The 11489-nt window shown below is 36.3% G+C and overlaps 1 protein-coding gene across 1 annotated transcript in view; it reads right to left on the reverse strand.

The window, feature by feature from the left end:
* BMP5 (bone morphogenetic protein 5) overlaps positions 1-11278 on the reverse strand; it is a 55072-nt gene extending 43794 nt beyond the window's left edge. Inside the window, exon 1 of the mRNA XM_066314956.1 lies at positions 10252-11278. Within this exon, the coding sequence (XP_066171053.1) occupies positions 10252-10735 (484 nt within the window). The 5' untranslated portion in view covers positions 10736-11278. The remainder of the gene's footprint in view (positions 1-10251) is intronic.
* Between the last annotated feature and the right edge of the window lie 211 nt (positions 11279-11489).

Consider the following 11489-nt stretch of genomic DNA (forward strand, 5'->3'; position numbering starts at 1 on the left):
TAGTGATCAGTTCACAGTGTCAACCATGGGCAGTACTGTATCAGCCAAAGAGCTCACAGCACAGCCTTAAGTAGCTTATCTTTTTTTACTAGAATTTGATAATGCTGGATGATAAACCATTGTAATAATGCCATAATGATACGCAGTTAACCACTACAAATAATTTTTAATGGCACTTCATTCTGCAATAAGTCTATCACTGTTATACTAAAAAAATTGAAGATACCCTCTTTTGCCTTGCCTTAAAGTTTTGGGAGTAGATTTTCACCTGATGCTGATTTGTTTTCATTTTTGTTTTTCTGCAGCTGCAGGGGATAATTGCTTCTCTTTAATGAAGCTTTAAATGTTCTCATAAATCATCAATGCACAAAAAATCTTGTATCAAATATTATACCAGTCTCAGAACACCCATGGGAACTGGGAATTCTATGGAAGCATAAGAAACTGTGAAAGTTTGGAAAACTACAGAGACTTCATTTGTGGAAACAGAGGCTACTGTCTCTTTTATCATTAGATGTGAACTTCAGCCCTTGCAGTACTATTGATATCTCACTCCTTTCTTGATCTCTTTGGAGAAACAGTCAGATAGGAGAAGCCCTTCTCAGAACAAAATAAAACTTTAAAAAACTGTGATTTTATTCACAGAAGTACCAACAATCCTAAATGAAAAAGGACTGGTTTAAGGATCTAATTTTTGTCATTGACTGGACGAGCCACAGCTCTCAATACACTCACTACAAGATTACTCAGCACCTCATACCGCTGAATTCTGCTGCTGTTTTAGTCTTCAGGTCTTTGGAGCAGATCCATAAACTCTCCTCCTTATTTCAAAATGTTACAACAGGATGTAATTAAGTACAATTAACAAGGAGGTCAAATGGTCATCTGATAAACACTGGTCCAAACAGGCAGCTTGAAAGGTCAGGGCTGCGAAAGCCACATAGTATTGATGGGAAAAAATATTATGATTTAAGGGGGAAAAAATTCCAGTGACTAAAACTGAAGAGATTTGCATGCTTTCTATATTACATACACAAAGCCATGCACACAGACTGATATGCATGCACACATGACTCAGAGAGACACAAGCCTATATTCTGAGAACAAGAGCTAAGCTAGCCACACTTCCTCTCTTCGTTACATCAAAACACAAATCTCAGTTTTGGTGCTTAAATTCCAGCGCCTATTTCACATTTTCATTATTTTGTAACCTGTCTATTTTAAGAACAGCAAACTTGTTGCCCTTGTAGAAGAACCTTTTTTAGCCTTTTCTAAAATAACATTTGAGATCACCATGATGAAATGCAAAGTGTTGTGAGGCTTTCAGAAGCAAAGTATGACCACACAGACAGAGTAAAACAAGGCTTCACAAGAAGAAAGCTATACCAACTTCAAATCTGAAACTTCAAAGAATGACAATGCACAGAAGAGAAAATGAATGCAGGAGTATTTGCCCATCCTCATTTTATGGACTAGAAAACTGAGGTACATTGTTTTCATTCTCTATCTGAGGCACTTCAGGATTTTTCTATTAGGTTGCTCTGACATTTCACTCTCTGACTTGGCTGGGAGTGGGAATGACTCACTGCAAAACCTTTGCACACATTTAACTTTCATGTATGAGGCAGCAAGGTAACCTGGTCAGGAACAGCAGATTAACCTTTGGGATCAGTAGCACATTATGACTTATAGTTTTTGACAAATATTCCAGCTGAGCTAATCTTGGGAACAACCTTCCCAGAGCTATGATCCTTCTGGATCTCCACCATCATAAATCACCCCCAAAGACTACAGGTGGTATGGGATTGTACACTGGGCTTGAGCTTGCCCCCATAGCAATATCATCCATACTACTGCTCTCTCACTCTTTCAATTTCTCAGATAGTTCTTTTGAAAACTGTGCCACCAGAATCCCGTGGCTCTAGGCACCAGGTAACATTGCCCAACACCCCAAAATCAGAGTCCCTGCTCATTCAATGTCCCTGTTCCTTCTTTTTCTAAGGCCTAGAATGAAACAGACCATATATTTTTTCCAGAATTTTGTTCTTTGTTAGAACAGAATTTAACACCACTATGCCCAAAAATGATGCCATTCACAATTGTAAAAGTCCAGTAAAATTAGTGTTTGAAAATATTTTGCAGTATCTTATAGCTTCATACCCCATGTGTATTTTTCCTCCATTTTTAAAACATAAATGTTTTTAAATGGATATGCCTAGCCAAATTGCTCTTAATTGACAATAATTATTCTGGAATAGGGGTACAGCATACCAGATCATATTAATTTAACTTCATCAATTTGGCTACAGTCAAATACCTCTGAATTAAAACAACAATAATTTCATCTAATTGACCCAGTCAAGAAAGGGATGTAATTACAGAATCATTGAAGTTGGAAAAGACTTTTAGGTTCTCATGGAGTCTGAATAAGTAATATTGTGAAGCCAGATAAGCCTTACAGAAATTTCAGTTGTTCAGATTTCTTCTTCATCCTGATTCTCCTTGAAAAAGAGAATTACATGGAATTTTGCTTCTGCTAATAACTGGTTATTAGCTACAGATACATATCATGAACCAGCACTAGCTATTCTGGTTAGCTTTCTAGGTTCTGATTCATTAATCATTTTTGCCTCAGTTTGCCTTGAATTACAGAGGGGAAAAAAAGTAGAATCACCTTTTGGTGAGGTACCACATATGCCTCATATACCACATGTGTATTAAGCGGTATAATAGTGGTTAATAAAGCCAGGTTCTTGATCTATTGCACCACAGTAATTTGTCAAAAAGAGCTGGGAACTAAACACTTAAATGCATCTCAATAGCTGGGAAATTTCTGAGTGAAGAGATAAGCTATAAAATCTTCCCTGTTCTACTTATATTACACTCGTATTTTGTATAGAAACAAATTCATAGTTCAGTACAGAACACAAACCAGCTCTTGCTTGGTGTACCCCACCCACAAACTTAAATAATGTAGTTGTCAGGGTTGACAAGTTCTGCCTGCTGCAGCATTTCTGTGTTTTATAGGAAATTTTAACCAGGGGTGTTATTTTAAGAGATGAGCAAATGGGGAAACCCCATGGCCTAGCCAATAAATATGAACTTTAGGTGCAATGGAGCACTCATAAATATGACTCAGAACAAGGGGATTCATTGTTGCTCCTGACCCCTCTTAGCTGCTCCTCTGATCTCAACCTCTGTGTGCGTCATGGCAGCCCTCATCCTTTAACCTGCGGTTTTTAAAAGCAGCTCCTAAGTTATTTATGGCTGCAAATGTTAGTAGCCCGTCTGTGTACTCCCGGCACACACATACCGAAGGGTGGGGGGAGCTGCATTTTGTTTTGCAAGGATGAAAAGTTTTGCCTGGGAAGCCAAGTGCCTGGGGAGGCTGAGGTAGCTGCTCTTCCACAAGGGATTCAGAGAAGAAGTGCTCCCTTCGCCTTCAAGGCTCACTCAGAGAGGAAACCCACACCTGTGCTAATTTTGCCTTTCATTCATACATTGTCTATTTCTATCATGCTCTTTGCTTTTCTCCATCTGCATTCACCTTCTCCCTACCATGATGAACTTCTACTTTTGTAATTCAACTGGCATGAGAAATGCTCTCAGTGCTGCAACATCACACTCCATGTGAGGCACAGACGAGTAGGGCTAAATCTCAGCAATTCCTGTAGAGGCTGTTTCTCTGTTGTCAACCTTTCCCATGCCCAGCAGGTCTGCATCCAGCCCTGCACATTGGCTGTTGCCTACTGAGAAGAGACATGTCCTCCTTCTAAAGCCCAGCCTGTGCTTTGCTGTTTTCTGTTATGCCTGCTCTCATTCCTTCCCTCTCCATCTCCTGCTCTGTCGCCTGGTCTCGCCACTTCTCAGCCTTTAATCCTTTCTACAGCCAAATGCCACTGACATAAAACTAAAGTTCAGTGACCCTGCCTAGGCAGCAGGGGTTGGAGACAAGGGAAAGGACAAGGAGGAGAGGATAGGGAAAAGTGTGGGAAATAATTACAAAGTCTGGTAGCAGCCAGAGCTCTCCTGAAGCCCTGGGGAGCCTTTCTTTAGCTGGAGGCTGCAATTGGCACTTCATAAACTGTTCATTCTCAGCTATGTGGAAACACCAGATGACACCTAGAATGATCATACTGCAATCAATCAATTTTTTCCAAATTCTATTAGTTTGTGAGCCCATGAAAGCAAGCTGAAAGGAACTGCCATGGCTAAAAAGAAAAGAAAAAGGAACTGCCTCTGTCATAATTACCCCATAATTCAGGCAGTAAGTAGGCAGGTAACCACGGTAAAATTCTTTGCATAATTTAACATTCAGAGAAAATAATAACAGGAACAGTAAGTGTGGGAGATGACATAGATTCCAAAGTTGTCCAGTTATCTAAGAAAACAACTCGGAGTTTAGGGAGACAACCAAGAGGCTCTCCATCCAATCCATGGCAGGATTCCTCCCCTAATACTCTCCACACAGAGATGTCTCCACAAGCCTGCCTCTTTCTCTTTCATGGTTAGCCAGAGTCACTGCCAGATTGTGTTTTCCTGGGAAAATATGCACTGTACAATACATACAATCCCCAAAACCCCACCCAAAGTCTGTGTTTAGTCTGGAAAGAAACACTTTCTAAAGAAGAAGCAGAACTGGGTCAGCCGTTCTTCCCAATGGGAAAAATATTAATAATAATATATATTTTTATATATCCATACATATATATAGCTTTTCACCATGCACGTCTAACCATCTGCTAAATCAGTTTCCCTTTAGTTATCTGCAATTTCTTTCAAACCTGTTGGCAAGGAGAGTCAGACAGTTTTATACCCCAGTTAATGGAGAGCTTGACATTTCTTTGGCTGGGCAGATCCAATAATTTACTTGGATTTAAAGTGTTAACTTTGGCAAAAAAATTAATTGACAGTTATAAAAACATTATTTTGTTAGATGATATTTATGGATCACACAAACTTATTTTGAGGTAGAGCTATATAGTTCTTAAGATTCATGTAACTTGAGAGATTTCAAATAAAATATTAAATATTTCAACATAAAACAACAAACACAGTACAATTAGAAAAAGGGATATGGAGAATATTTCTTGCTAAAAACTAAAAGCGATCTCTAAAACCTGCTCTGTCATTGCACAAAAATTGGTTAAAACTCTAATGAATTGTAAGTGTTGGATAAAGATTTTTAGCTCGTCATCCTGTGAATAAAGTCCTTTTGTTCTAGAAACAAATAAAATTATTTTTCAAAGAATTGTCTTAATATTTAATTTGATCATAGATAATTATTTCATAGTTATTTCTAATGCCTGGCTGTACCAGGTCACAAGAAATTAATTCTATTCACTGACTGGGTGACAAAACTTTAATAAATGGGAAATAAAGTCTTAGAATTTCAAGATGCCAAGTGATGTCTACTTCAGATGAAAATTAAATGAGACCTGCTTGATCCAATTTGCTCTAAACATTATGTAAAAGATTGAAAAATGACACCTTATTGACTTGGGGTTGCCATTGAATAAAAGCTTCACAAACGTTTTCTCATTTCTTTTCCTCAGTGTTCACTCAATTCCACAATTAAAGACATGGGGCCTATTTGCTATTTAACAAATGTTATCTCTGTAATAGCACCCTCTGTTCAAGGCAAGATAATAGTGCTCTTTCCATCTCTTCAGCTAAGGCTGTATCAATATTTTCATTAGGAGCCTGCGTTTATGCACTAAAACTGTACCACAGCCAAAGAAATTCACATACAGTTAAAATTAAGACAGCAACCTCTGAAATCCTGTGGAAAAGAAAGAAAGTGTGCTCATTCCTAAGTTTTAGGAGAAAAGTTAATGATCCTGAGGCCTTTTTGCCTATATCCTTCAAACCCCTTCCTCAGCTCCTGGCATTTTATAGCTTAGCACTCCATATTCCTCGCTGATGATATGTTAGCTGTGAGTGGAAGGTTGTAGAAACTGAATTAGTTTAATTTAAGAAACGAGCTACTATTTATGCTCAGGGTCTGATTGCAGTAAGGAATCCTTTCTTTTTTGTGTGTAACAAAAATATATTTGTGCAGGTACTTGGTGTGGATTGATGTAATATAGGTTTCTCAAAGTAGCTGTAAAATTTGTTCTATGCCATGTTAGCATTCTCCAATGAATACAATGGGCTATAAATCTTTTGAATTTATGTATTTGCCTAATGATTCAGGTTTTAAAGAGGAATATAATCTGTAAAACTGTGTTCAAAGTTGGGATAGAGAAGCCGGAGAAATATGAACAGTCCTCTGTGCCTCAGACAAAATTTCCATTGATTTCAGTGTCTGGTTTAAGAACTGAACACAGAGCGTGCGGTTTCAAAATTATTCTAAGATTGTGCAATCTTTCCCATTGTCTGTGAAGATGAAAAAATATCTTTCTGGGGTGTATTTGTTACTTTAAAAATCTCAGTTATTATTGTATCCTTCTTAGCACATGTATGTCAGGTCACAAATTTTGTTGTGATCTTCACATTCAAGTTTTTGAAATTAATTTTGTATGCTAAAAAAGAAGATAAAACAGAAAACCACAAAAGCAGATATATATATATCCCCCATTTTATGGAAGGTTCATATCAACTAACAGGAAGATATGAAGAAAGAAAACAGATTTGCTTAGCAAATGAAACAATCTGTTAGGAGAAAAATTAACAAATTCTAAAAAAATTACAGATCTTTTGAATGGCATGAGAAAGAATACCCAAGTATAGCAGATTTAATGACCACTGATGATAATGGAAAAATCAGTATTTGAAACATTTAAATGTACTTTACAAAAGTGCTGCCGTTTTTTCAAACCTCATCTATGTAGGTCTATTTTATTCAATCCCCCTCTTTTTGTAAGAGGTGAAGAGTGGGAACACTAACATTTATCTTAAACAAGTCCTTCCCTAACTAAATTTTGAGTGAACAAAAAGTGAGTTGGACTGCATAAGTATTATTTGCCTGTTCTCTGGGGAACAGGGTATCCTATATATGTCATTTTGGGAGACCAGCCAAAAAGATGATGCCAGAACTCTAAAGAGTAGGGGCTTTGCAATAATAATATAATAAAATATTATAATAGGCTAAAAAAACGCTCAGTCAGGAAAACAAAATTCTGAATTTGAATGTGATATAATCAGATCTTTGAAAACCCCAGTGTGTTTAGTGGAGGATTTATTCTTTGACTGCTGGACCAAACCAAATTAACTCTTCTGTTACATTCATCAATACTTATGGAGAGTCGCCAAAGTACACAGTCTTATACAAAACACAGGATAAGACATAGTCTCTGTCCTCTTGTATCTTTCAGGAAAGAAAGAGATGGAAATTCTGGTATAAATTCCAGTAGAAAGAGCAGGTGTTTACAATTTTAGCTTCAGGAAAAATAAATGCATTATTTTTCTCCTTGGTTGCTTGACAGAATTTTGATTGCAATTCCCTTGATAATTATTTTCTAAATTTGGTTTTGAAAGTGAGGCATTTGCAGTTCCGACAGGTTGGGGTTTTAATCAAAGTTAGCATGTAAACTTAAATTTTTATTCTTTAGTATAAAATTATTTGCTTTTGTCTATTTTTTTCTTTACTTTTTAATCTTATTCAGTCTTTTAAATTCTTATGCTTAATAATTTCTATCCAACATCTCAGCTACATATTTCTTGTTTCAACATACACATCTTAAATTGTTATAACTGGTACAACTATATACAAAAGTTTTAGTTTAAAATATCATGATGATTAATAGTGTTTTATAATTACATAATATCTAATTAACGGTGTGCAAGTATGAACATGGTGAATACTATTTTCAGAACAGATTTCTTTAATGCAAGTTGACTGGGGCTTCAATTCTAAACCCATTTGAGTTATTACTGTGCTGCATCAGCATTTATTGATTTTAAGGTACAGCATTAGCATTCACTTATCACTGCATATTTTTCCTCATTCTCCATTAAAAGAGCTTGCCCTCATCTGTCACAATCTCATACTGAATAAATCAAATAAAATGGTTACTGGTTTCCATGATTTATTTCATTTTTATGTTAATTATACTGAAACATTGGATTGTTTAATAAAAATGTTGAAGTTAATCTATATTGGTCATCAATATTTTTTACGCATCTTACACTGTAGAGTGTGTGTTATACCACAATATCCATTCATATGGAAGGGTATTTAAAGTGAATTAGGATTTAAACTAACTTAGAGCTGAGACACATTTTAACTTTACAGATGCCAAGTTAAACCTGATATTTACACAGTATTTTGTTATAAGTTAATGGTGTCTATTAATATTAATCACTAGAAAAATACAGCATCTCAGCCCCAGTTTTGACAGTTTTGAAATATAAGCTAAGCTTTAGCTTCTCAGAATTATTTTCTTAAGTCAACACTGGCATTCCAACAAATAAGACAAATATTAGAAAATTCCTACCCAAGGTAAGACACTCAGTAGAAATCTGAGTTCTTCAAGAGAAGGTTTTTGTCTGGGAAGGCACAGTAGGATCAGCCTAGGACATATCTGGCACTGAAATTTCAAAGACTTCTGCTCATTCACTGCTAGAAATCCTATTGTAATCAAAGACATTTCTCAAATCAAAGGCTAGGTCCCATGTAAAAAGTCCTCAGGAACGCCGAGGGAATGGACCCTGATACATTTACAGAGGGCACTTCTCAGTACACACAAGGAAAATTTTTGCAGGATCGGTGCCTTGACTAATACTAAGGATAAGAACATTTCTGATTTTTATGTATAACTGCTATTCTAAATTCAGCTGACTCCAGATACTCTGGGTAAATTGAGGCACACAATTTTAATTTAAAAATAATACATGAGCAATATATCCTTAATTATAAGAAACACATATTCTGAAAACAGATTCCATTTCTTTCCTGACCTGCTATTTCCAGAGCAAAAACAACTAGCAAATGTATTTAGAGGTGTGGACATCTGTTACTCTTAAGGAAAAATATCTCAAACTTGAGCACCTCTTTGTCAGCCAAATAATTAATGAAAAGTGATTTTATTATTATGGCAAATAAACTCTAGATTGTTACTTTCCTAGAATGTAAGTATTTGGAGTTAATATTTACTAAAAACCTGGTAGACATAAAGGTATAGAATGTGTGTGTTAAAATGAAGGTATTCTGGAACATCTGCCACTCTTAAAAAGTTTCTTAAAAATAAAGTACTCCACTGGAAAACAAGAGTTCATCAGAATTTGTACCAGCTTATTATGAAACTTACAGTTTTCAATTAAATCTCTTGTTATTCAGGTCCAATGACAAGTGGCTTTTTTAGCCAAATTTATGAGTCCTGTAGCATTTCAAATGCTTATAAAAATACTAAATTAATTTCATGAATTATTTGCAGCTTTCTAGATAAGATTTAAGTTGCATTTTAATAAAGAAATCTGTAACTGCTTTTTCTCCTACAATGTAACTGGCAAGCATATTTATTACACTCAGAAGCCAATATAATTTAGTTTTATCAGGTTTTGTATCTGAATTTATATAATTTTCAAAAGCATTCTTTGCTTGCATGTTTCTAGTGTTTAATACTCTACTTGTCATTTAATTTATTTATGACAGAGAAAATAAGAACCATTGTAGATTCTGAGCACCATAGCAGTATAATAAAACACAGCCTGTTGCTATTAAATAGAAATAACAAAGCAACAGCAACAGATTATTTAAAATCCAGCCATCCAACTGAAAAGATAATAAAACTCTGAAAGTCTGACTCTTAACAAAAGAAAAATACCCCACTATATAACCTAAGAATCTTTTTTTTTTTAATGGCTTAACTTTTCCCTTTTTATACCTTTCTATGCTTTAAAATATTAACAACTGATGTTTGTTCATATGTAAACTTTAAGGAAAACACTGAGGGAAATAACTGAGCAATAAGCATAAGTGTTTGATTTTTAGAGATTTAAAAAAAAAGGAGTTAGTTGGCCTAAGGCTAGAATTTTCATTACATCAATGAAAGAAGGAAAACAGAAGCCAGCAGAGGGAAGTTATAGAAACTGACTTTATATAAACAGTGAGAAAAATCTTTTTCCATGGCCACCTACAATGTAGCTACTTTACCATCCGTATGATTATTCTTTTACCAGTGGCACAGCAGCCTGGGCCCCATCCTGCTGTTTCAGAACAGGTTACAGTTCGGCCGAGAGGTTTGCCCTTCACAAGATCAGGCTAACAGTTTTTCAGAGAGAGCAAAAACAAAAAATATTTCCACATACCTAAATTGACAAAGCTCATGACCATGTCAGCATCATTCAGAAAGTTGGTGTCGTGCAGGCTGGCTAAGGGAGGATTCTGTGTGGTCAGGGGGGTCATGCGAGATAATTGTATTCTCCTCGAATATCCATTTGGAGAGGCAGGGTATCCTTTTCGTATCCCTCTGCTCTCCCCTGCCATTGATCCCTTTAGTGAATACTCCAGCTCCTCAGAATCCTCTTCATTTGTCATGGCATTATACAGGTCCAGCATAAAAAGGGGTGCAGAAGAAGCCTGCTTTCCTGGTGAAAATGGTCTGGGTCTGTGAGGTAAACCCAGGATAGAGAGAATCTCTCTCTGAATCTCCCTTCTCTCATGGTTCCGCAGCCTCCTGTAAATAAAACTTGAATGGACATGATTGTCTCCTAAACCTCCCTGTGCGTGACCCACCAGAACCCAGCAATTCCAGAGCAAGCCCACGAAAGCTTTGAGCGCAGTTAGGTTCATCTTTGAAAAGAAAAAGAACAAGTTAAAAAAAAAAAAAAGAGAACACCAACAACTTTTCTCCTACTTGTTCTGAGTTCCTATGAGGTCTGCTTTCCCAGTAGCTGAAAAACAAAATTTACCTATTCTTCATGTCAATGTCATCTCTAAATGTAACATCGTAACATCTTTGGTGATTCCTCTCCCCCCACCCTGTTTAAATATTATGGAATGTGTCAGGTTGCAGTTATTTCTAAGAAAGCTGAAATTCAGACTTCCAATTTTCCACTGTTGTTATCGTTTTTTCTGCATTTATGGAGCAGAAGACCAGTATTTTGTCAGCTGACCTAGGCATTCCTATATAAACCTTAGATAACCAGGTCTTTGGTGGGGAGCTGTATTAGCAAGAGTTGTTCTTCTGACACATTGTAGTTCCCAGAGTTATCTTCCCTCGTTATTCTGAGTTCTTCGTACACCTTGCGCTCTTCCCAAGATAAAATCCTGAGTCACAGATTTGTCTTGATCTGTACCTTGGTGGTGTAACACATATCTGTCCAGCAGCCTGGAGATAACTTTAGCATCTTTTCAATCGCTTGAGTGTAAAGTAATTCTAAAGCATGTACTAATCAAATTAATGTGTTGCCATGAATTTACTTGCAAAAAATAACCTTCTGTAAATCCATTCAACCCTTTTTAGCTTCTGAACTGTTATTTCCAACTGTAGCAGGCACAAATATAACAGCTCTCTTCAAGAGAGATCTAAAGACTAATGTAAGCA

This window comes from Sylvia atricapilla, chromosome 3 (genome assembly GCF_009819655.1).
Source record: "Sylvia atricapilla isolate bSylAtr1 chromosome 3, bSylAtr1.pri, whole genome shotgun sequence".
In the NCBI taxonomy this organism is placed as follows: Eukaryota; Metazoa; Chordata; class Aves; order Passeriformes; family Sylviidae; genus Sylvia; species Sylvia atricapilla.